This window comes from Agelaius tricolor, unplaced genomic scaffold, assembly GCF_023055355.1.
Source record: "Agelaius tricolor isolate 1412-34295 unplaced genomic scaffold, bAgeTri1.0.p SCAF_3, whole genome shotgun sequence".
NCBI lineage: Eukaryota > Metazoa > Chordata > Aves > Passeriformes > Icteridae > Agelaius > Agelaius tricolor.
Window position 1 is genome coordinate 69,322,265 of NW_027269263.1, and position 25,553 is coordinate 69,347,817.

Consider the following 25,553-nt stretch of genomic DNA (forward strand, 5'->3'; position numbering starts at 1 on the left):
ATCCGAGATCCATAGGTAGGAAACACTCTGGGATCATCCCATGGGATCATCCATGTCACCCTTTGTTTCTCTAAATCCCATCATTCTTTCCACAATCCAGGAATTTTTAGATTTCTTGCCTTTCTTTTTGCTCTTCTGGACCAAAAGTTGTTGCCCTATATCCAAGATCTGTGGGTAAGGAATGCTCTGGGATCATCCCATGGGATCATCCATGTCACCCTTTGTTCCTTTAAATCCCATCATTCTTCCCACAATCCATGAATTTTTAGATTTCCTGCCTTTTTTTTTTTTTTGCTCTTCTGGACCAAAAGTTGCCCTGTATCCAAAATCCATGTTGGAGCAACATTCCCTCCCATGCACAGAAAAAAGCCCTGGAGGATTCCATGAAATCCCATGGAATTTCAGTTTTCCCTGCAGCCTTTTCTCCTGGCAGGAAGGATCCAGGGAGTTCCTGCAGTGTCCCCAAGCCCCTGGGTGCTTTTTGTCACCAAATGGATTTGGAGGAGAGCCCTGGAGCTCTGTTTTGGTGGATTTTGGTTCCTCTGGAATCAAGGCAAACAACTGGAAGGAATGATCCCTAAATCCCACAAAAAATGGCTTGGGAACAGCCAGCACCTCTCCAGGCACTCAGCATTCCCAAAAATCCAGCCCTATTTGCAGGCTTGGAGTATTCCCCCCTTTCCTTTTTTTCCCCCTTTCCTTTTTTTCCCCCTTTCCTTTTTTTCCCCCTTTCCTTTTTTTCCCCCTTTCCTTTTTTTCCCCCTTTCCTTTTTTTCCCCCTTTCCTTTTTTTCCCCCTTTCCTTTTTTTCCCCCTTTCCTTTTTTTCCCCCCTTCCTTTTTTTCCCCCCTTCCTTTTTTTCCCCCCTTCCTTTTCCCCCCCTTTCCTTTTCCCCTCTATTTTTTCCACCTTCCTTTTTCCTCCTTCTTTCCCTTTTTTCTCTCTTTTCTCCTCTCTTTTTTCCTCCATCTTCTCCCCCCTTTTTCCTCCTTTTTTCCCCCTTTTTTCTCTATTTTTCCCTCCTTTTCCCCCCCTTCTTTTTTCCCCCTTCTTTTTCCCCCCCTTTCCTTCCCCCTCCCTTTCCTTTCTCTCCTCTATTTTTTCCACCTTCATTTTTCCTCCTTCTTTCCCTTTTTTCTCTGTTTTTCCCTCCTTTTTTTCCTCTCTTTTCCCCTCTTGTTTTCCCCTTCTCTTTTCCCCCTCCTCTTTTTTCCCCTCTTTTTTTCCTCCCTTTCCCCCCTCTTTTTTCCCCCCTCTTTTTTTTCCCCCCCTCTTTTTTTCTCCCCTCTTTTCCCCTCTCTTTTCTTTCCCCCCTTTCCTTTTTTTCCCCCCTTTCCTTTTTTCCCCCTTTCCTTTTTTTCCCCCTTTCCTTTTTTTCCCCCTTTCCTTTTTTCCCCCTTTCCTTTTTTTCCCCCTTTCCTTTTTCCCCCTTTTCCTTTTTTCCCCCTTTCCTTTTTTCCCCCTTTCCTTTTTTTCCCCCTTTCCTTTTTTTCCCCCTTTCCTTTTTTTCCCCCTTTCCTTTTTTTCCCCCTTTCCTTTTTTTCCCCCTTTCCTTTTTTCCCCCTTTCCTTTTTTTCCCCCTTTCCTTTTTTTCCCCCTTTCCTTTTTTTCCCCCTTTCCTTTTTTTCCCCCTTTCCTTTTTTTCCCCCTTTCCTTTTTTTCCCCCTTTCCTTTTTTTCCCCCCTTTCCTTTTTTTCCCCCTTCTTTCCCTTTTTTCTCTCTTTTCCCCTCTCTTTTTTTCCTCCCTCTTCTCCCCCCTTTTTCCTCATTTTTCCCCTTTTTTCTCTATTTTTCCCTCCTTTTTTTCTCCCTTTTTCCCTCCCCTCTTGTTTTCCTTTCCTTTCCCCCCCCTTTCCTTTCCCCCCCTTTCCTTTCCCCCCCCCTATTTTTCCCCCTTCCTTTTTCCTCCTTCTTTCCCTTTTTTCTCCCTTTTTCCCTCTCTTTTTTCTTCCCTCTTCTCTCCCATTTTCCTCCTTTTTTTCCCCTTTTTCTCTATTTTTCCCTCCTTTTTTTTTCCCTCTTTTTCCCTCTTGTTTTCCCCTTCTTTTTTTCCCCCCTTCTTTTTCCCCCCCTTCTTTCCCCCCACCCTTTCCTTCCCCCTCTTTCCTTTTCCCCCTCTATTTTTTCCACCTTCATTTTTCCTCTTTCTTTCCCTTTTTTCTCTATTTTTCCCTCCTTTTTTCCCTCTCTTTTCCCCTCTTGTTTTCCTCTTCTCTTTTCCCCCTCCTCTTTTTTCCCCTCTCTTGTTTTCCTCCCTTCCCCCTCTCTTTTCTTTCCCCCTCTCTTTTCTTTCCCCCTCTCTTTTCTTTCCCCCTCTCTTTTCTTTCCCCCTCTCTTTTCTTTCCCCCTCTCTTTTCTTTCCCCCTCTCTTTTCTTTCCCCCTCTCTTTTCTTTCCCCCTCTCTTTTCTTTCCCCCTCTCTTTTTTCCTCCCTTTCTTTTTCCCCTCTCTTTTCTTTCCCCCTCTCTTTTTTTTTCTCTTTTTTTCCTCTCTTCTTCCCCCCCTTCTTTTCTTCCCCCCCCTTTTTTCCCCCCTCTCTTTTTATTCCCCCCTCTCTTTTTATTCCCCCGTCTCTTTTTTCCCCCCCTTTCCTTTTTTTCCCCCCTTTCCTTTTTTTCCCCCCTTTCCTTTTTTTCCCCCTTTTCCTTTTTTTCCCCCCCTTTCCTTTTTTCCCCCCCTTTCCTTTTTTTCCCCCCTTTCTCTATTTTCCCCTTCTTTCCCTTTTTTCTCTCTTTTCCCCTCTCTTTTTTCCTCCCTCTTCTCCCCCCTTTTTCCTCATTTTTTCCCTTTTTTCTCTATTTTTCCCTCCTTTTTTTCCCTCTTTTTCCCTCTTGTTTTCCCCTTCTTTTTTTCCCCCCTTCTTTTTCCCCCCCTTCTTTCCCCCCACCCTTTCCTTCCCCCTCTTTCCTTTTCCCCCTCTATTTTTTTCCACCTTCATTTTTCCTCTTTCTTTCCCTTTTTTCTCTATTTTCCCCTCCTTTTTTCCCTCTCTTTTCCCCTCTTGTTTTCCTCTTCTCTTTTCCCCCTCCTCTTTTTTCCCTCTCTTGTTTTCCTCCCTTCCCCCTCTCTTTTCTTTTCCCCTCTCTTTTCTTTTCCCCTCTCTTTTTTTCCCCTCTCTTTTTTTCCCCTCTCTTTTTTTTCCCCTCTCTTTTTTTTCCCCTCTCTTTTTTTTCCCCTCTCTTTTTTTTCCCCTCTCTTTTTTTTCCCCTCTCTTTTTTTTCCCCTCTCTTTTTTTTCCCCTCTCTTTTTTTTCCCCTCTCTTTTTTTTCCCCTCTCTTTTTTTTCCCCTCTCTTTTTTTTCCCCTCTCTTTTTTTTCCCCTCTCTTTTTTTTTCCCTCTCTTTTTTTTTCCCTCTCTTTTTTTTTCCCTCTCTTTTTTTTTCCCTCTCTTTTTTTTTCCCTCTCTTTTTTTTTCCCTCTCTTTTTTTTTCCCTCTCTTTTTTTTTCCCTCTCTTTTTTTTTCCCTCTCTTTTTTTTTCCCTCTCTTTTTTTTTCCCTCTCTTTTTTTTTCCCTCTCTTTTTTTTTCCCTCTCTTTTTTTTTCCCTCTCTCTTTTTCCCCCCTTTCCTTTTTTTCCCCCTTTCCTTTTTTTCCCCCTTCATTTTTCCCCCTTTCCCTTTTCCTCTCTTTTTTCCTCCCTCTTCTCCCCCCTTTTTCCTCCTTTTTTCCCCTTTTTCTCTATTTTTCCCTCCTTTTTTTCCTCTTTTCCCCCCCCTTCTTTTCCCCCCCTTTCCTTTTCCCCCTCTATTTTTTTCCTCCTTCTTTCCCTTTTTTCTCTATTTTCCCCTCCTTTTTTTCCTCTCTTTTCCCCTCTCTCTTCTCCCCCCTCTCTTTTTCCCCTTTTCCCCCTTTCCTTCCCCATCTCCCTTTCCCACCCAGCTCCTCTGTGACCCCCATGCCTTTTGGAGCCCCCTGGCTGCTCCCTTTCCCATTTTTGGAGCACCCCGAGGTGCAAGCTGCTGCTCTGTGTTTCCCTCTGCAGTTCATCCCCTGGAAGAAGCTGCACCAGCAGTACCTGAGCAGGGAGCAGTCAGCCCTGCAGAGGGTGGAGCAGCTCCTGCAGCAGTTCAACATAGCCAAGGAGCACCAGGGCTGTGTGCTGGGCTTGGTCAGGTCAGTCCTGCAGATTTTCCTGCCTTTGGGGCTTCTTCCTCTGCATCCTGGCAATTGCCACCTTTGTCTTCTAGATTGGTGGGAGAGGTGCAGGAAAATGGGGAGGGAAAAGTGGTTTTGATAGGGAAAAAAAAACCCACTAAAAAGAGGTACAAAACTTTCCTTTTCTTTTTGTTACCCTGTTTGGACACAAGATGCTGGGACCATGGAATTCCTTAGGTTGGAAAAGGTCTCTAAGACATGGAATCCAACCATTCCCAGCACTGCCACGTGCACAGGTGCTGGAACCTGAAATGCAAAGAACCCTCAGGACTTTGGGGCTGTGAGCCAAAGCTCAGAATTAAACACAAGATTTAATCTCAGACCTTAGAACAAACTTCCAAAGTTAAGAGCTAAAAGTGAGAATGTGGGTTTATCATTTAGAGCAGAGACACATTAAAATAAATAAAGTTTTAGAGGTTAAGATATAGAAAAAATAAAGTAGCAAGGTGGATCCTGGAATCACGGAATCATGGTTTGGATTGGGAAGAGCCTTAAAATTATCCAGTTCCACCCCCTGGGCATGGAATTCCACTGGAGGACACTTGGAGACAGCCAGGAGGAGCTTCCAGGCTGGGAGCTGCATGCAGGAATTTATTCCAGCTCTTGTGGGCCACAAAACTGGGAACTCTTGTCCAAGTGGCTCCTGGCACAGGAATGGGCTGGAAATGCAACTTCCAGCTGCTCAAATTCCATGGAAAACACTGCAGGGATTCCTGGGAGCCTCTGCAGCCACCCTGGGGCTGCTTTGGAGCCAGCAGGGGAAATTCCTGCTGGTAAGGGAGAAATAGTGTGCAGCTCCTGTGATGGCAGGGTGTGCAGGGGGAGAGAGGGTTTGGCAGTAAAATATAACTGTTATTGAGGCATCAGTGTGTGCAGGGGGAGAGAGGGTTCAAAAATAAAGTAAAATTATTATTAATGTGAGTGTGTGCAGGGGGAGAGAGGGTTTAGCAGTAGAATATAACTATTATTGAGGCATCAGTGTGTGCAGGGGGAGAGAGAGTTCAAAAATAAAGTAGAATTATTATTAATGTCAGTGTGTTCAGGTGGAGAGAAGATTTTAGAATAAAGTAGAATTATTATTAATATGAGTGTGTTCAGGTGGAGAGCAGATTTAAGAATGAAGTATAATTATTGTTAATATAAGTGTGTTCAGGTGGAGAGGATTCAAGAATAATTATGATTGGGACATCAGTGTGTTCAAGTGGAGAGCAGATTTAAGAATGAAGTAGAATTATTGTTAATGTAAGTGTGTTCAGGTGGAGAGCAAATTTAAGAGTAATTATGATTGAGATATCAGTGTGTTCAGGTGAAGGGCAGATTTAAGAATGAAGTAGAATTCTTATTAATGAGTGTGTTCAGGTGGAGAGGATTCAAGAATAATTATGATTGAGACATCAGCGTGTTCGGGTGAAGAGAAGATTCAAGAAAAATTGAGGCATCAGTGTGTTCAGGTGAAGAACAGATTTAAGAATAAAGTATAATTATTATTAATATAAGTGTGTTCAGGTGGAGAGAAGATTTAAGAATAAAGTAGAATTATTATTAATGAGTGTGTTCAGGTGGAGAGAAGATTTTAGAATAATTATGATTGAGGCATCAGTGTGTTCAGGTGGAGAGAAGATTTAAAAATAAAGTAGAATTATTATTAATGAGTGTGTTCAGGTGGAGAGCAGATTTAAGAATGAAGTAGAATTATTATTAATGTAAGTGTGTTCAGGTGGAGAGGATTCAAGAATAATTATTGAGGCATCAGTGTGTTCAGGTGAAGGGCAGATTTAAGAATGAAGTAGAATTATTATTAATGTGAGTGTGTTCAGGTGGAGAGCAGATTTTAGAATGAAGTAGAATTATTATTAATGAGTGTGTTCAGGTGGAAAGCAGATTTAAGAATGAAGTAGAATTATTATTAATGTAAGTGTGTTCAGGTGGAGAGCAGATTTAAGAATGAAATAGAATTATTATTAATGAGTGTGTTCAGGTGAAGAGCAGATTTAAGAATGAAGTAGAATTATTATTAATGTAAGTGTGTTCAGGTGGAGAGCAGATTTAAGAATGAAGTAGAATTATTATTAATGTCAGTGTGTTCAGGTGAAGAGCAGATTTAAGAATGAAGTAGAATTCTTATTAATGAGTGTGTTCAGGTGGAGAGCAGATGTAGGCAGTTCATGCACGGTTTGGTTACCAGACCCAAACTCTCTTTTCTTTGCTGCCTTTTCCCCCAAAATTCAGAATGCCAGGAGGGTTTGTACTGCAGGAGGCCTCCAAGTCCCTTCAGTGCCCGCTGCCCTGCAGAGCAGGGACCCTCCCTGCCCAGCCTGCCCAGGCAGCACTGCCGGGTCCCCATGTCCTGGTGTCACCTGGAGCAGGGAGCAGACACCTGAGCCCTGCCCAGCCTGCCCGCGGCAGCGCTCCCAGTCCCCGTGTCCTGGTGACACCTGGAGCAGGGAGCAGACACCCCCGAGCCCTGCCCAGCCTGCCCAGGCAGCACTCCCAGTCCCCCTGTCCTGGTGTCACCTGGAGCAGGGAGCAGACCCCTGAGTCCTGCCCAGCAGCTGAGGCAGCACTCCCAGTCCCCATGTCCTGGTGTCACCTGGAGCAGGGAGCAAACCCCTGAGTCCTGCCCAGCCTGCCCAGGCAGCACTCCCAGTCCCCCTGTCCTGGTGTCACCTGGAGCAGACACCCCCAGCCCTGCCCAGCAGCTGAGGCAGCACTCCCAGTCCCCGTGTCCTGGTGTCACCTGGAGCAGGGAGCAGACACCCCCGAGCCCTGCCCAGCAGCTGAGGCCCAGCTCTCTGCACCAGCACTGCTGGAGCTTCTGAAGCTTCTCCCAGCCCAGGGCTTGTTCATGGCCCTCCCCAGTGTCCCTTTACACTGACAGCAAACAAAGCACAAAGCCAGGGCTGGAGAGGCACCAGGGAGGTGAGGAAATCTCTGTTTGTTGATGGCCTCAGAGCTGTGCATGTGGGCCATGGTTTGGTTTTGCTTCTTGGGCTACATTCAACAAAGAAAAATTTGTAAATAATTCTTATTTGTTAAGATTTTTCGTTTGCTAATTTCAGATTTTTTTTTAATTTTAAGATTTGTTTTGTTAATGTATTAAAGAGTGTGGTGGGTTTTGGTGTTGGTTAATGATTAATGTGTTTATTTTTTGTTCTGAAACAGGTAAAGTAGGTTTATAACTTGAAAAGGGTATAAAGAAAACTTTATTCATAGTTTCCAGGTTTCTTTTCTCTGTGTGTTTCTCACAGAGGCCTGTCCAGTTTTTTAATGGTTGGAAGCTTTGTATCACTTTTTAAAATGTCTCTCATGTAAAACTGTGACAGCAAGTATGATTGGTTGAGTGCAGAAGTCAAAACTGTGCTTGAAGAAGCACCTACAGACACGTGAATGTTTTTAATTTTTCTAAAAGATGGGTGTTTGTTAATTTACCATATACAAAGCTAGGTATACACTGATTAGTGTGCAGTGCTCTTTGTGCAGAGGCAATCCCTTCTGACAATTATTAACATTATTTCTGCTGAGTTCAGTGTCTCTCAAAGGGTCCATGATGCCTAACAATGAGCTGTGGGCATTAGCAGAGGTGCTCTGGAGCAGCCACCAGTTCTGGGACAGTAAATCCTCGTTATTGCTCCTGCACAGGTTGGTGTCATCCACGGGACCCAAGGTGGATCCCAGCAGGCTCCTCCAGGTTTTGGGAAGTCATCCCCTCTTCCCAAAGGCTCAGTTCTGTGTCCTCAGCAAATTCCCAGATCTACACAGCAAGCCTGGGGTGAGTTGCACTCTTGTTTCTGTTTTATTTCTTTTATTTCGCTCTTATTTCTGGGATTTTTTTAACAAATTCCTGCAGTGTCCCCAAACCCTCTGGATGTGCTTGTGGTGCCTCTTGTCACCAAAGGGATTTGGAGGAAAACCCTGGAGCTCTGTTTTGATGGATTTTGGTTCCTCTGGAATCAAGGCAAACAACAGGCAGGAATGATCCCTAAATCCCACAAACAGTGGCTTGGGAGCAGCCAGCACCTCTCCAGGCACTCAGCATCCCCTGGGATCTGACCTCAGCCCACATTTCTGGGGAGATCCAGGCTCTCCTTCCTGCCATTCCCATCAGTTGGATGGATAGGGCTGGACAGGATGCAGATCTGGGATGTGCTCCTCCCTTTTTAACCCATCCTACAACTCTGCTGGATTGGGGCCACTCTGCCTCCTGTACCCCAGACTCCTCCCTCTGTGGGGTTATTTGGGATAATTTGGGCTGACAATGATGCCTCAGGTTTGGCTTTTTTATGTTTCCCATTCTGTGCTGCTTTAGTGTCTGAGCTCCATATTATGGGATGGTGAGCTCTGTGCACAGAGCAGGGAGACAAAACAATTCCTGCTCCAGCTGGGCACCAAGGACAAATGCCCCAAATCTCAGCCCAGGAGCACAAACCCCGTGGGCTGGAGAGAGAAAAACAAGCAGGGTGGGACTGCAGGGGCTAAAGCTGGAATGGGACAATGAACTGCAAGATGCAAATGGAGCAGAACTGATCCCAGGGAGAGACCCCGGGAGCGCTGGTGCATTTTGGGGCCCTTTTGGTTCATCTTGGGTGCAGCCCTGGCTGGGCTCTGGTGCTGCCCAAGGTGCATCCATGGAGGAGATCCTTGGAATGAATCCCTGCTTTATTCTGGAGCTCTGTCCTGCCTCTGCTCTAGCTCAGATTCTCAAGGCATCAATTTAAGATTTAACAGCTCCTCACTGAATTTTTCCACCTCCTAGTGAGATTTTCCTGGAAGCTCCAAGCTTTTTGCTGTGTTTTCCTTGTCCTTCCCCAGGCAGAGAAGGTGTGGGCCACGTTTGCTGTCATGGTGCTGTTCTCTGATGGTGTTGGTGACATCCAGAGGCTCCTGCAGTGTTTCCGGAGCCCCTGCTCGGAGCTGGCCCTGCTGGAGGTCACTGAGGTGCTGCACTGCATGGCCACGCTGCTGCTGGCCATGAGGAACAGGAGCATTCCCATCTCCAACAGGTCAGGAGCTCCCACTCCAGCCCTGGGCACTTCCCACCACCCCAGGGTGCTCCAATCCAGCCTCAGATGTTCCAGGGATGAGGCAGCCCCAGCTGCTCTGGCAATCCCAGCCCAGCCAGGAATTCCTCATTGCCAAGATCCCATCCCTGGCTGCCCTCTGGCACTGGGAGCCATTCCCTGGGTGCTGTCCCTGCAGGCCTTGGCCCCAGCGCCTCTGCAGCTCTCCTGGAGCCCCTGCAGGCCCTGCAAGGAGCTCTGAGTCTCTCCAACTTGGAGTTTCAAATCCCTCTGGTTCCCAGCAGAACAGGAGCATTCCCATCTCCACCAGGTCAGGAGCTTCCCATTCCATCCCTGGGCACTTCCCACCATCCCAGGGTGCTCCAATCCAGCCTTGGATGTTCCAGGGATGAGGCAGCTGCAGCTGCTCTGGGAATTCCAGCCCAGCCCAAGAATTCCTTCCCATGATCCCATCCCAAATCTCCCCTTTTTCCAATCTGAAGCCATTCCCTGTGTGCTGCCCCTCCATCCTTTATCCCAAAGTCTCTTTCTTGGAGCCCCTTTAGGCCCTGCAAGGAGCTCTGAGGTCTCTCCAACTCTGAGTTTCAAATCCCTCTGGTTCCCAGGGGGTTTGGCTCTCCAGCCTGGCCTAGGCAGCTACAGCTCCTCTAGGAGTGTTCATTCCAGTGCTTCTCCCCCTCCCAGCCAGGAATTCCTTCCCAATTTCCCATCTATCCCATCCCTCTGGCATTGCCCCTTATCCTTTCACTCCTTTCAGGATACAATATTCAAAAAACTCCAAATTTTCCCCAAATAAAACCAGGATTTAAAGACTCCTCCTGCTCAGCTATGACAATTTAATGTTTTTAATTCCTCCCCAAAATTGATTTATTTTACTTCATTCCAAGTTGTAGGAGCTCCTTCCCTCATGATCCTTTTGTTTCCCCCCCCCAAAAAAGGGGGATCTGAGCAGAGATTCCTTGAGATTCCTTCAGGATTGCAGTGGGAATAAGGAGGAAGGACACAGGGAAATCCTTCTTGGCAGAAAATCGGGAAGGAACTGGAGTGGAAAATGCAAACAGCCAGGAATTAGATGGCTCTGGAAGCTCTGTGAGCTCTAACCCAGCCTGTGGGACAGGGAAAGGCTCATCCTGAGGGAAACTGGGATGTTTGTTTGGGATGTTAATGATTGATTAACTGCTGGATCAAGTCATTAACCTGCAGGAAATGTGGCAGGTCAAAATCCAGGGATTTTCGAATTTCCATCTCCCTGGACAGGCCAGACCAGAAAAAGTGGGAATTCCTCCTGGGAGTAAGGAGGAAATGTGTCCTGGAGGAATTTCCTGATTGCTCTTTGCAGCAATGAATGAGTCTGAGGGTCCAAATCACGATGGGAGACACAAAACCTGTCCTGGAGGGCTGGAAGAAAGGAACAAAACTGCCCTAAAAGAGGGAAAAGCACAGTGGGAAAGCCCTGCTGGAGAATCCAGGTTAATTTTAAACCAATTGTTGTCAGCAGAGTTAAAACCAAAGAATCCCTTCTCCCTCTGCAGGGAAAAAGCACCAAGAATCAATACCAGAGTTAAAAACCTCCCCTGAAACCATTCTAGACCAAAAACTGCTTCGCCCTAAAGCCCAGATCAGCCCCAGATTCCCTGTGAGGTCCCCAGCCCCAGCCCTGCTGGTAATTGTGGCTCAGGAGTTCAGAATTATCCCCTGCACTCTGATCCCAGGTCAGGCTGGCATGGGAGACCTGGAATACAAACCTGGCAGGGCAGAATTGTTTAAAGATCATTTTCAATTATTCATCACTTCCTGCAGAGCTTGAGGCTTTTGTTTTTAATTATCCAAGGTATTGGTGGTGTTTTAAGTGGCTGCAGAGGTTTAATTTGTTATTAATTATGTATATTATAATATATATATATAAATTATTTTTATGTATATATTATATATATTAACTATATAATATATATTTTATATAATATATATTTCATATAACTATTTTATATTTAATATATATAAATAATATATATCTTTATATATGAATATATGTTATATATTATATATATAAATTATATCTATTTATAAATATAAATATGCATATTAAAATTATTTTTATATTATATATTAACTATAAGATATATTCTATATAATTATTATATATTATATATAAATAATATATATAATATATATATTATAGATTATATATTATATAATACTAATATACTATACTATAATATATACTATATATATTATATATAATTTACATATATGTATATATAAATATATATACATATCTATAAAATTATTTTTATATATATTAACTATATATTATATATATTAATTTATATATATTAACTATATATTATATATTATAATTATTATATATTTTATATATATACAAATAATATATATCTTTATAAATAATAGATATAAATTATATATATGTATATATATGAATATACATATTTTATACATATATATATATAAAATTATTTTTTATATATTAACTATATATATACTATACATATATAGATACATATATATAAAATTATTTTTTATATATTAACTCTATAAGATATATTTTATACAATTATTATATATTTAATATACAAATAATATATATATTTATAAAGAAATAAAATATATACTATATATTATTAATATGAATATTCTAATATATAATTATATTTTATATAATTATTATATATATAATTATTATATATTTCCTATTTCTCAGTAATTCCTGTTTTATCCCTTTTTTTTTCCAGGCTTCACTACAATATTTTCTACTGTCTGTATCTGATGGAAAATGCCTCTGGAATTGTGCAGCCCCTGCAAGAGGGAAGAATGGATTCGAGTCCCAGGTGATCCAAGCAGTGCATGCTGAGCAATTCCATGGAGTGAGGAGCAAATATTCCAAATATTGCACAGCAGGAAAGGGTGGAGCTGGATCAGGGGCACAGCTGATCCTGCTGCTCACCACCTTCCCATGAATTCTCAGAGGAAAATCAGAATTGGGCTTTCCATGTGTAAAATTGGAATTGCTGAGTTTAAATTTGTTCCTGGGTCTATTTTGGAATCATGGCAGGGTTTGGAATCACCCAGTGCCACCCCTGCCATGGCAGGGACAGCTCCCCCTGTCCCAGGCTGCTCCAGCCCCAGGGTCCAACCTTGGGCATTGCAGGGATCAGGGCAGCCCCAGCTGCTCTGGGAATCCCTTCCCAAAATCCCAGCCCAGTCTCCCTCTCCCAGGGAATTCCCTCCATTCCCAGCTCTCCCAGCCTGGGATTGGATCCATCCGCACTCCGACTCCTCTCTAGGAAGGGATTTTGGGATCCGGGGGCTTCACTGGGAATCTCAGGACTCCAGGAAGGGTCTCCCTTCCCTTTTCCATCCCCACCTTCCATAAAAATCCCTCGGGATGGATTCTGAGTGTCCCAAATCCCAGAATCCCAGAGCAGTTTGGGTGGGAAGGGACCTCCAACCCCATCCCATTGCAATCCCACCATCCCAGGCTGCTCCAATCCTTCCTTGGACACTGCAGGGATGCAGGGGCAGCCCCAGCTGCTCTGGCAATCCCAGCCCAGCCAGGAATTCCTCATTGCCAAGATCCCATCCCTGGCTGCCCTCTGGCACTGGGAGCCATTCCCTGGGTGCTGTCCCTGCAGGCCTTGGCCCCAGTCCCTCTGCAGCTCTCCTGGAGCCCCTGCAATGTGCTGGAAGCTCTCCCTGGATCCCTCCCTTCTCCAGGGGAACATTCCTGTTGATTTTTGGGGTTTTCTTTTTTGTTTTTGTTAAGGTTGGGATTTAAGTGTTAGAGATGGTATTTTGTGTTTAGGTTTAGATATTTATTATTTTTACTTATATTATAAGTAAAAATAAGCTTTATTATAAGTAAAAATATAAGCTTTATAGTATTTTACTACTAAGTTATGAGATGGTTAACTCTTTTTTATATAAGGTTTTTTTAAGGTTAAACTATTTAATTAAGAAATGATACTTAAATTATTTTTACTTTTAAAATAATATCTAATTATTTGGCATTTGTAATGTGGTCTTTTGTCTAATTACAAAGTGTTATTTAAACTCATGAAGAAGAAGGTAAAGAAAAAGGATTAGTTACTTCTTAGAACTTTTATTTTAGTTTTATATATATTACTATGTTTTAAAAGTTTAAACTTTTCTATTTAGTGATATTACAGCCTTCTAATTAAACTACACCCTTGTAATCTCAGTGCTATTGATTAATTTTGGAAGTCCTCTCCACACCTGAGGTGAAATGCAGTGTTCTCATGTGAGCCAGAGTCTCTCAGTACAGAAAGTCTCAAATTCTCAGCATCCAGAGCTCCAACACCTTCCCAGCACTCCCAATAAATAAGGAATTTATTAGTGAGGAATTGAGCACTTCCCTGGCCTGTGGAGGTCCAAGCTGTGTTCCTTTTCTGCTGCTGGATTGAGTCATTTCATTCCTTATCCTCCCCTGGAGAAAGGGGATGGGATAAGTTCATCCATCACCAAGGTCTAACAGAGATAAAACTGGTTCTAATGAGCTTAAGGTGCCAAATTCATCCTTAAAGCAGAGCTTGGTCCCTCAAAAATATATTTTCCTTTGTTTATTAGTGATGTTTCCCTTTATTTCCTAAAAATTCTTTCCCAAGACTTCTTATTTTGTCTCCATTATTTTCTTATTCCATGCTTTTCTCCTTTTCCCAGTAACCAAGTTGGGATGGGATCAATCTCTCTGGTTTCCCTGTTGATTTCTTTGAACTGGGATGGTTTATTTTAGGCATTTTTAAAGGATTCATTCCTTCCCCACTTGTTGATTGGAATTTTTTCCCTGTTTTTTAGTGGACGGGCTGATGTCAGACTGACCCATGAACAGCAGAGGATTTTGAGTCACAAAATTGAGCCTGGCCAAACAGTGAAAATAATGGCATTTGCAGGTAAGAGCCCAAAATGTTGGAAAAATGCTTGGGCAATTCCCAATGTGCTTGTTCCTTCCCTGATCCCCCTGTCTGAGGGATTGTGAGATCCCAAGGGGATCAATTTGTGCCTCTGGGATAACAAATTTAAGGGAAAATCTGCCAAAAATGGAGGCAAAATAGAAACAGGGGAAAGAGGAGTGGGAAAATGTTAAAAAGCCCTACAGATCCTGAGTTTGGGACAGGAGGAAGGGGAGATGCTCCAGGTGCTGGAGTAGAGATTTCCCTGGAACCCCTGGAGGAGCAGTTCCTGAAGGATTGACCCCATGGAAAGGGAGCAATTCCTGAAGGATTGACCCCATGGATAAAGGGAGCAGTTCCTGAAGGATTGACCCCATGGATAAAGGGAGCAGTTCCTGAAGGATTGACCCCATGGATAAAGGGAGCAGTTCCTGAAGGATTGACCCCATGGATAAAGGGAGCAGTTCCTGAAGGATTGACCCCATGGATAAAGGGAGCAGTTCCTGAAGGACTGAGCCCATGGGAAAGGGAGCAGTTCCTGAAGGACTGAGCCCATGGGAAAGGGAGCAGTTCCTGAAGGACTGAGCCCATGGATAAAGGGAGCAGTTCCTGAAGGATTGACCCCATGGATAAAGGGAGCAGTTCCTGAAGGACTGAGCCCATGGATAAAGGGAGCAGTTCCTGAAGGACTGAGCCCATGGATAAAGGGAGCAGTTCCTGAAGGATTGACCCCATGGATAAAGGGAGCAGTTCCTGAAGGACTGAGCCCATGGATAAAGGGAGCAGTTCCTGAAGGATTGACCCCATGGATAAAGGGAGCAGTTCCTGAAGGACTGACCCCATGGATAAAGGGAGCAGTTCCTGAAGGATTGACCCCATGGATAAAGGGAGCAGTTCCTGAAGGACTGAGCCCATGGATAAAGGGAGCAGTTCCTGAAGGACTGAGCCCATGGATAAAGGGAGCAGTTCCTGAAGGATTGACCCCATGGATAAAGGGAGCAGTTCCTGAAGGATTGACCCCATGGATAAAGGGAGCAGTTCCTGAAGGATTGACCCCATGGATAAAGGGAGCAGTTCCTGAAGGGCTGGACCCACACTGGAGTGGGCAGTTCCAAAGCTGTGCCGGGAAGGTTTGGGTTGGACTTTGGGACAATCCCTCCATACAAAGGCTTATCCAGCCCTTGCTCAGCTGCCCAGGCAGGGGTGCAGTCCCCATTCCTGCAGGGATTTTAAAACCCTGTGGATGTGGCACCTGGGGTCATGGATGGCCTTGGAAGTGCTGGGAATGGTCGGGCTTGACCCTAAAGAACTTTGCCAACCTAAATAATTCTCTGTTTCTCTGAAATCAGGAGTGAAGTGGAATATTTGAGTTGGGACAGCAGGAGAAGGAGGTGTAAAAAAAAAATTAAAATATATGGAATAATTCATTCCTGACCATGGATATTTTATTCCTTATTTTTATTTTATTCCTTCTTTTCCTCTCCTCCCCAGGCACAGGGAAAACCTCGACCTTGGTGAAGTACGCGGAGAAATTCTCGGAGCTGAAATTCCTTTACCTGACTTTTAACAAAGCTGTGGCAGAGAAGGGGAAAATGGTTTTCCCAAAGAATGTCACCTGCAAGACCTTCCACTCCTTGGCTTTTGGAAGCATTGGGAGGCAGTGAGTGGGGAATTCCAGTTCCTTTGTGGAAGTAGGGAAAGGACGAGGAAGGGGAAGTGACTTTGAGGGGGAAATTTGTCATTTATGGTTTCCAGATGGATGCACTGGGATGCTCCAGGGATTTTAGCATCCATGGGAGCACCCCAAAGGCAAGGAATGGTTTAGGAGATGGAAATCCACTGGGAATGAGGTGTTCCCACTTCCCAGTCCCACTGGAATGCTACAGCTGCTCCAAGTGCTGCTTTTCCTGAGGATCAGTTCCTTTTCCAGAGGATCCATTTCCTTATCCTGAGCTGTTGTCATGATCCAGTTTCTGTCCAGTTCTGGCACATCTAAGCCAGGGGGAGCAAGGAAAATGAGCCATGACCTGGAACCCCAGGAAAATCCCATTCCCTGGCTCTGCAAACACCCTGGAATTCCAGGGATGAGCTCAATTTGCCATTTCTGAAATGTATAAAATCAGCAAATTTGTGCTTCCACCAGGACAAATCTGTGCAGATTTAAAGATATTCCATTATTAGAATGAATTGGGATATAAAGCCAAGCTTTTTCCAGGGATAGTGCACAAAAAAAAAGGGATTTCTGTGGGTTTTAACCTTTTTTTTGTCTTTTTCCTGTCTTTTTTCTTTTTTCTTTTCTGTCTTTTTTCTTTTTCCCCCCCTCTCTTTTTTCCCCCCCTCTCTTTTTTCCCCCCCTCTCTTTTTTCCCCCCCTCTCTTTTTTCCCCCCCTCTCTTTTTTCCCCCCCTCTCTTTTTTCCCCCCTCTCTTTTTTTCCCCCCTCTCTTTTTTTCCCCCCTCTCTTTTTTTCCCCCCTCTCTTTTTTTCCCCCCTCTCTTTTTTTCCCCCCTCTCTTTTTTTCCCCCCTCTCTTTTTTTCCCCCCTCTCTTTTTTTCCCCCCTCTCTTTTTTTCCCCCCTCTCTTTTTTTCCCCTCTCTTTTTTTCCCCTCTTCTTTTTTCCCCTCTTCTTTTTTCTCCTGTGGTTTTTTTTTCCCTTTTTTTTTTTCTGTCTTTTTTTTTCCTTGTATTTTTTTTCCCTCTCTTTTTTCTCTCGGTTTTTTGTCCTTTTTTGTCTTTTTTTTTGTCCCTCTGGCACAGGTACAAAGAGAAAGGCAAGCTGAACTTCTCCAAGATGTCAGTTTATTCCATCAGCTTCCTCCTCCGGAACAGGGAGGGCCAGCCCCTGTTTATAAGAGGGAAAACAGTGTCCCAAACCTTGGGAAACTTCTTCTCCTCCTCAGATGAGGAGATCTGTGAGGAGCACGTGCCCCTGTGGTTCAAAAACACCCATGGAAACATGCAGCAAATGAGCCCACAGGAAAAAAGGGTGAGTTTTTGGGATGGAGCCTCTGGAGTTTTCTGAGGTTGGATGGATGGGGTTTGGAGAAGTCTGGGATAGTGGGAAATGCCCCTGCTCATGGGTGGGGTGGCACTGGATGGGCTTTGAGGTCTCTTCCAACCCAAAGCATTCCATGATTTTATAAAATAATTCATGTTCATCCCCCTTCCCAAAATGTTGAGCGGAAGAGATTTTCCCGTGTTCAACTGAAATTTGGGATTGGGGAATCCTTCAGTCAAGGGCTGGGGTCAGTCCTGAGCTTTGGGAGAAATCAGAGGCAATTCCAAAGGGATTGGGATGAAAATCAAAAGATTGGGAGGAGGAAAGTCAAAAGATTGGGAGAAGGAGGAATCAAAAGGTTGGGAGGAGGAAGAATCAAAGATTGGGAGGAGGAGGAATCAAAGATTGGGAGGAGGAGGAATCAAAAGATTGGGAGGAGGAATCAAAGATTGGGAGGAAGAATCAAAGATGAGATGAAAATCAAAAGATTGGGAAGAAAATCCGAAGGTTGGGAGGAAAATCCAAAGGTTGAGATGAGGAATCAAAAGGTTGGGAGGAGGAATCAAAAGGTTGGGAGGAGGAATCAAAAGGTTGGGAGGAGAATCAAAGATTGGGAGGAGGAATCAAAGATGAGATGAAAATCAAAAGATTGGGAGGAAGAATCCAAAGGTTGGGAAGAAAATCTGAAGCTTGGGAGGAAAATCCAAAGGTTGAGATGAGGAATCAAAGATTGGGAGGAGGAATCAAAAGGTTGGGAGGAGGAGGAATCAAAAGGTTGGGAGGAGGAGGAATCAAAAGGTTGGGAGAAGGAGGAATCAAAAGGTTGGGAGAAGGAGGAATCAAAGGTTGGGAGAAGGAGGAATCAAAAGATTGGGAGAAGGAGGAATCAAAAGATTGGGAGAAGGAGGAATCAAAAGATTGGGAGAAGGAGGAATCAAAGGTTGGGAGGAGGAATCCAAAGGTTGGGAGGAAAATCCAAAGGTTGGGAGGAAAATCCAAAGGTTGAGATGAAGAATCAAAGATTGGGAGGAGGAATCAAAAGGTTGGGAGGAGGAGAAATCAAAGCCTGGGAGAAAGGTGATGCTTGGGGAAAAAAGGCATAATCCCTGTTTTCCCTAAAAAATACTTCCAGCCAATGTCCTCCCCAAATCCTCATGGATCTGAGGAGCTGCTTGGGGTGGGAAAAAAGGGATCTGGGGCTTTTTGGGAATGGCTCCCAGTGCCAGAGGGCAGCCAGGGATGGGATCTTGGCAATGAGGAATTCCTGGCTGGGCTGGGATTGCCAGAGCAGCTGGGGCTGCCCCTGCATCCCTGCAATGTCCAAGGCCAGGCTGGAGCACCCTGGGATAGGGAAAATGTCCCTGTCCATGGATGGGGTGGGACTGGATGGGCTTGGAGGCCCTTTCCAGCCCAAACCATTCCATAATTTTAGTTTTATCCCCTGGTTTTATCCCAATCCTTCTGTTTTCCCATTTTAGATCAACGTGGAAGAGGCCAAAGAGATTTGGCACAACATGAAGAAGCTGGATGGAGATGCAGAGAAGGAATACAAGATGAGTTGTGATGGTAAAAGAGATGGAAAATCCCTTGGGAAAAAGGGATTTGCTGGTGGAAAAAGCAATGGATTTATTATTCCTACTTCTGGCTGAGCATCCAGAAGGAGAAAATCCCTTTTTTCCTGCCAATAGCTCACCAGGGAATATCCCTCTGGCTCAATTTTTCATTTTATATGTATTCATAACATACAGAAAATGAATTTGTGCTCCCACTAGGATAAAAATGTGCAGATTTTAAGGATATTCACGTTTTTTAATGGCTAAAAATAAAGCCCAAAATATGGAAGTTGCTTCCAGCACATCCTTTCCTCTGGATAGTGCTGGCGATAACTGGAAAAAACCTTTTTACTGGAATTTTTTGATGGGTATTAGGAAACTTGAAATCATCAAATTTGGGCTGCCAAGGGAGACAGAGATTTTTTGCAACCCTTCCAAATGTGGAAATTCCAAACAGGAAGCAAAGCCAGAAATGTTACCAAAAAAAAAAAAAAAAACAAAAACCAAAAAAAGGGAAAAAGGGGATTTGTTTTAAAGATCCTGGTGGATCTTCCCTGTCCTTGAAATTCCTGATTTTTCCCCTCAGGATATTTGAAACTTTGGCAGCTCAGCAAGCCCCAGCTCTCAGGATACGATGCCATTTTTGTGGATGAAGCCCAGGACTGCACTCCAGGTGAGTTATTCCAGGAGCTCCAGTCCCACTCCCAGAGGGGATTTCCATGTGCTCAGGAATGGGATGGAAGTATCTCAACCTAAACATTTGGAATTTAAACTCATTTTCCCCTCAGGTTTGACATTTAAACTGAGCTTTCCCTTGGGTTGGGAGCAGGTTCTTCCCTCATGATCCATGCTGAGCTTTCCCTTGGGTTGGGATACTCATGATCCAAGCTGAGCTTTTCCTTGGGTTTGGATTGGAGCAGGTTCTTGCCTCGTGATCCAAACTGAACTTTTCTTTGGATTTGGACCTCATGATCCAAACTGAAATTTTGCTTGGGTTTGGAGCAGGTTCTTCCCTCATGATCCCAACTGATCTTTTCCTTGGATTTGGAGCAGGTTCTTGCCTCATGATCCAATTTTTTTTTCCCTCACAGCCATCATGGATATTGTGTAATCCCAAAAATGTGGGAAAATCCTGGTGGGAGACCCTCAGCAGCAGAGGTTCTTCCCTTGTGATCCACACTGAGCTTTCCCTTAGGTTTGGATTAGGTTCTTCCCTCATGATCCCAACTGAGCTTTTCCTTGGGTTTGGAGCAGGTTCTTCCCTCATGATCCAATTTTTTTTTCCCATCACAGCCATCATGGATATTGTATAATCCCAAAAATGTGGGAAGATCCTGGTGGGAGACCCCCACCAGCAGAGGTTCTTCCCTCATGATCCCAACTGAGCTTTTCCTTGGGTTTGGAGCAGGTTCTTCCTTCATGATCCAATATTTTTTTCCCCTCACAGCCATTGTGGATATTGTTCAATCCCAAAAGTGTGGGAAAATCCTGGTGGGAGATGCTCAGCAACAGAGATTCTTCCCTCATGATCCCAACTGAGCTTTTCTTTGGATTTGGACCCTCATGATCCAAACTGAGCTTTTCCTTGGGTTTGGATTGGAGCAGGTTCTTCCCTCATGGTCCAAACTGAGCTTTTCTTTGGATTTGGACCCTTGTGATCCAAACTGAGCTTTCCCTTGGCTTCGGAGCCGGTTCTTCCTTCATGATCCATTTTTTTTTTCCCGTCACAGCCATCATGGATATTGTATAATCCCAAAAATGTGGAAAGATCCTGGTGGGAGACCCCCACCAGCAGAGGTTCTTCCCTCATGATCCCAACTGAGCTTTTCCTTGGGTTTGGTTTGGATTAGGTTCTTCCCTCATGATCCAAACTGGATTTGGAACAGGTTCTTCTAAATCAAGCTTTTCCTTGGGTTTGGAGCAGGTTCTTGCCTCATGATCCAATTTTTTTTTTCCCTCACGGCCATTGTGGATATTGTGTAATCCCAAAACTGGGGGAAAATCCTGGTGGGAGACCCTCAGCAGCAGAGGTTCTTCCCTTGTGATCCACACTGAGCTTTTCCTTAGGTTTGAAGCAGGTTCTTCCCTCCTGATCCCAACTGAGCTTTCCCTTGAGTTTGGAGCAGGTTCTTCCCTCATGATCCAATTTTTTTTTCCCATCACAGCCATCATGGATATTGTATAATCCCAAAAATGTGGGAAGATCCTGGTGGGAGACCCCCACCAGCAGAGGTTCTTCCCTTGTGATCCACACTGAGCTTTTCCTTGGGTTTGGAGCAGGTTCTTCCCTCATGATCCCAACTGAGCTTTCCCTTGGCTTCGGAGCAGGTTCTTCCTTCATGATCCAATTTTTTTTTCCCTCACAGCCATTGTGGATATTGTTCAATCCCAAAAGTGTGGGAAAATCCGGGTGGGAGATGCTCAGCAACAGAGATTCTTCCCTCATGATCCAAACTGAGCTTTTCTTTGGATTTGGACCCTCATGATCCAAACTGAAATTTTGCTTGGGTTTGGAGCAGGTTCTTCCCTCATGATCCCAACTGATCTTTTCCTTGGATTTGGACCCTCATGATTCCAACTGAGCTTTCCCTTGAGTTTGGAGCAGGTTCTTCCCTCATGATCCCAACTGAGCTTTCCCTTGGCTTTGGAGCAGGTTCTTGCCTCATGATCCAATTTTTTTTTCCCTCACAGCCATCGTGGATATTGTGTAATCCCAAAAATGTGGGAAAATCCTGGTGGGAGACCCTCAGCAGCAGAGGTTCTTCCCTTGTGATCCACACTGAGCTTTCCCTTAGGTTTGGATTAGGTTCTTCCCTCATGATCCCAACTGAGCTTTTCCTTGGGTTTGGATTAGGTTCTTCTCTCATGATCCAAACTGGATTTGGAACAGGTTCTTCCAAATTGAGCTTTCCCTTGAGTTTGGAGCAGGTTCTTCCCTCATGATCCCAACTGAGCTTTTCCTTGGATTTGGACCCTCATGATCCCAACTGAGCTTTCCCTTGGCCTTGGAGCGGGTTCTTCCTTCATGATCCAATTTTTTTTTTCCCCTCACAGCCATTGTGGATATTGTGCAATCCCAAAAGTGTGGGAAGATCCTGGTGGGAGACCCTCACCAGCAGATCTACACCTTCCGGGGGGCTGTCAACACCCTGTACTTACTGCCTCACACCCACGTGTACTACCTGACCCAGGTAAGGGAGCGTTTTCCATGGATAAATCCCATTTCCATGGAAAATTTGGCACCGTGGAGGCTTTGCTTTTCCCTGGATTCATGGGAATCTGGCAGCTGTGGGGCTTTAGTGGAGGGATCCCATCCTGTTGGTGGAGAAGTGGGAGTTGGGATTGAGGCCTTGTTTCAGGGAGATTCCTCTTTTTTGAGGGGATCACATCTGGAATGCTGGATCCAGCTGTGGGATCCACCAGACCTGGGGCTGCTGAGAGCTGGGGGTGCTCCCCTGGAGAAGGGAAGGCTCCAGGGAGAGCTTCCAGCACATTCCAAGGCCTGAAGGGGCTCCAGGAGAGCTGCAGAGGGGCTGGGGCCAAGGCCTGCAGGGACAGCACCCAGGGAATGGCTCCCAGTGCCAGAGGGCAGCCAGGGATGGGATCTTGGCAATGAGAAATTCCTGGCTGGGCTGGGATTGCCAGAGCAGCTGGGGCTGCCCCTGCATCCCTGCAATGTCCAAGGCCAGGCTGGACACTGGGGCTGGAGCAGCCTGGGACACTGGGAGGTGTCCCTGCCCATGGCCAGGATTTCCAGGAATATTCTGAGGATTTTGGTGCCTTTTCCAGGAAAAAAAAAATTATCCAGGAGTTTGGTGGGAATGGCATCATTTGGATTTAAGAATGACCAGGATTTCCAGGAATATTTTGAAGGGATTTTATTGCTTTTTCAAAGAGGAAAGTTCTCCAGAAGGTCTTAAAAATAACCAAGATTCCCAGGAATGTTTTGGAGGGATTTTGATGCTTTTGCCATGTAAAAAACCAGTCCAGAAGATTGCTGGGAATCCCATGATTCCATATAGATAGATAGAATTGTAGAGATTCCAAGAATTACTCTGGTTTTCCTGCTGATCCCGGGATTTTTCCAGAGTTTCAGGTTCGGCCCCGAGATCGCCTACGTGGGAGCCACGATCCTGGATGTGTGCAAAGGGATCCGCAGCAAAACCCTGCTGGGAGGGAACCAAAGGGGTGAGCTGGCAATGGGGATCCCCCAGGAATCATGAATTAATTAATTATAATAAATAACAGTATTAATTAATTTGATCCGAAATAATTAACATATAATTTAATATACTATTATATATAGTATACTATAATATACTATTATTATATATATATATTATATATATATACACTATTATACTATTATATATATATTATACTATATATATATAATATTAATATATTATTATATAATATATATACTATATAGTATATATATTATATATACTATATATGTTTATTTAATATACTATTATAATATACTATTATATATATAATATAATAGTATATATTAAATTATATATATGTATATATTACATTATATATATATATATGTATATATTATATTATATATCTACATATGTATATATTATATATCTATATATTATATATATAATAGCATATATTATATGCTATTATATACTATTATATACTCTTATATTATATACTGTTACAGTATAGTATATTATAGTATATTATAGTATATTTCTATTCTATTATACTATATTATTATATATTATTACATTATATATTACATTCTGTAGTATTATTATAGCATTACTTTTATTAATTTTTATTATAATATTAATATTTTTATTATAGTATTTTATTAATGATATAGTATATTATGCTATACATATTAATATAACGAATATTAATATAACATTCAATATCAATATAATATTGGATACTATTATTATTAAATAATATTACTGAACTATATTAAATAATCTTATATTAATATAATGTATAATAAATATAATTAAATTATAAATTTAATTTATACATTTAATTATGAGTTAGCAATATATTCATTACATTGGGAAGTACTTAATCAATTGTATTAAATAATAATATTAACAATGAGTATTAAATAATGAAATTGATGTAATTTAATTTATTCTAAAATTTGATAATTGTGTGCTTGGAGATGAATATTCAATTCATTTCCCGAAAATAAATATTTAGTTAATTTCCTAAATTCCATTAATAATGGAAAACATTAAATTAATAATAACAGGTAAATATTAACTATTAACAGATTTAAAAATTACCATATTAAGTAGTAGCAGATAATAAATGTAAATATTAAATAAATAATAAAATCTATAATTAACAATGAAATGTAAATATTAACTTAAGAATAAAATATAAAACTAAATTAATATTAAAATAGAAATAATAATTAATTTATTAAATTCAATTAATATTAAAATATAAATGATGCAATAATAATAACAGATGAATATTAAATTAATAGCAACAGATAAAATAATAACAGATAAATATTTAATAAAATATTAAATCAACATAAAATATGTATTAAAAAGTAATAAAGTATTGAATAATATATTACATTTAATAATTACAGACAAAATATTATAAATATTAAATTAAGAATGGGATATTAGATTATATTAATATTTAAATATCAATAATAACTAATTTACCAAAATTAAATTAGTACTAAAATATAAGTAATAATAAATATTAAAAAAAGGTTAAATTAAATTAATAATAAGCTATAAATAATTCATTCCCTAAAATTAAATTTGTAATAAAATGGAAATAATAAATTAATAGCAAAATAGAAAATAATAAAATATAAAATTAAAATAATAATTAAATCTAAATCGTAATTAATTTCCTAAAATAGAATAATAATAAAAGATAACAATACATTTAGTAATAAGATATAATAAATAAAATAACTTAATCATTAAATAATATTAATTATTAATTAACCAGGAATTCCAGCTGGGAATGGCTGTGGGTAACTGGGAATTCCAGCTGGGAATGCTCTGGGTAACTGGGAATGGCTGTGGGTAACTGGGAATTCCAGCTGGGAATGGCTGTGGGTAACTGGGAATGGCTGTGGGTAACTGGGAATGGCTGTGGGTAACTGGGAGTTCCAGCTGGGAATGCTGTGGGTGACTGGGAATTCCAGCTAGGAATTCCAGCAGGTAACTGGGAATGGTGTGGGTAACTGGCAATTCCAGCTGGGAATGGCTGTGGGTAACTGGGAATGCTGTGAGTAACTGGGAATTCCAGCTGGGAATGGCTGTGTTTAACTGGGAATGCTGTGGGTAACTGGAAATTCCTGGCAGGATGGCTGTTGGTAACTGGGAATGGTTGTGGGTGACTGAGAATTCCAACTGGGAATGGCTGTGGGTAACTGGGAATGGCTGTGGTAACTGGGAATGGCTGTGGGTAACTGGGAATTCCAGCTGGGAATGCTCTGGGTAACTGGAAATTCCTGGCAGAATGGCTGTTGGTAACTGGGGATGGCTGTGGGTAACTGGGAGTTCCAGCTGGGAATGCTGTGGGTAACTGGCAATTCCAGCTAGGAATTCCAGCAGGTAACTGGGAATGCTGTGGGTAACTGGGAATTCCAGCTGGGAATGGCTGTGGGTAACTGGGAATTCCAGCTGGGAATGGCTGTGGGTGACTGGGAATTCCTGGCAGGAATGGCTGTGGGTAACCGGGAATTCCAGCTGGGAATGGCTGTGGGTAACTGGGAGTTCCAGCTGGGAATGGCTGTGGGTAACTGGGAATTCCAGCTGGGAATGCTGTGTTTAACTGGAAATTCCAGCTGGGAATGGCTGTGGGTAACTGGGAATGGCTGTGTTTAACTGGGAATTCCAGCTGGGAATGCTCTGGGTAACTGGGAATGCTCTGGGTAACTGGG

General features: G+C 42.8%; 1 protein-coding gene and 1 long non-coding RNA gene across 11 annotated transcripts in view; both read left to right on the forward strand.

The window, feature by feature from the left end:
• The window catches only part of FBH1 (F-box DNA helicase 1), a 71,103-nt gene that overhangs the window by 8,099 nt on the left and 37,451 nt on the right, over positions 1-25,553 (forward strand). For all 10 annotated transcript variants that reach the window (XR_011678750.1, XR_011678749.1, XR_011678748.1 and 7 more), the window contains exons 4-14: positions 3,979-4,109; positions 7,791-7,920; positions 8,961-9,151; positions 11,920-12,015; positions 14,000-14,094; positions 15,586-15,754; positions 16,850-17,078; positions 18,569-18,656; positions 19,230-19,316; positions 21,698-21,834; positions 22,732-22,831. Coding sequence is in view for 4 of the 10 variants with exons in the window: in XM_071424214.1 (XP_071280315.1) it covers positions 3,979-4,109; positions 7,791-7,920; positions 8,961-9,151; positions 11,920-12,015; positions 14,000-14,094; positions 15,586-15,754; positions 16,850-17,078; positions 18,569-18,656; positions 19,230-19,316; positions 21,698-21,834; positions 22,732-22,831 (1,453 nt within the window). In the remaining 6 variants the exon portion in view is untranslated. The remainder of the gene's footprint in view (positions 1-3,978; positions 4,110-7,790; positions 7,921-8,960; positions 9,152-11,919; positions 12,016-13,999; positions 14,095-15,585; positions 15,755-16,849; positions 17,079-18,568; positions 18,657-19,229; positions 19,317-21,697; positions 21,835-22,731; positions 22,832-25,553) is intronic.
• LOC139588615 (uncharacterized) lies at positions 4,706-6,082 on the forward strand. Its single transcript, XR_011678755.1, has 3 exons — positions 4,706-5,558; positions 5,658-5,784; positions 6,047-6,082. It is a non-coding gene; the product is annotated as an uncharacterized lncRNA (long non-coding RNA).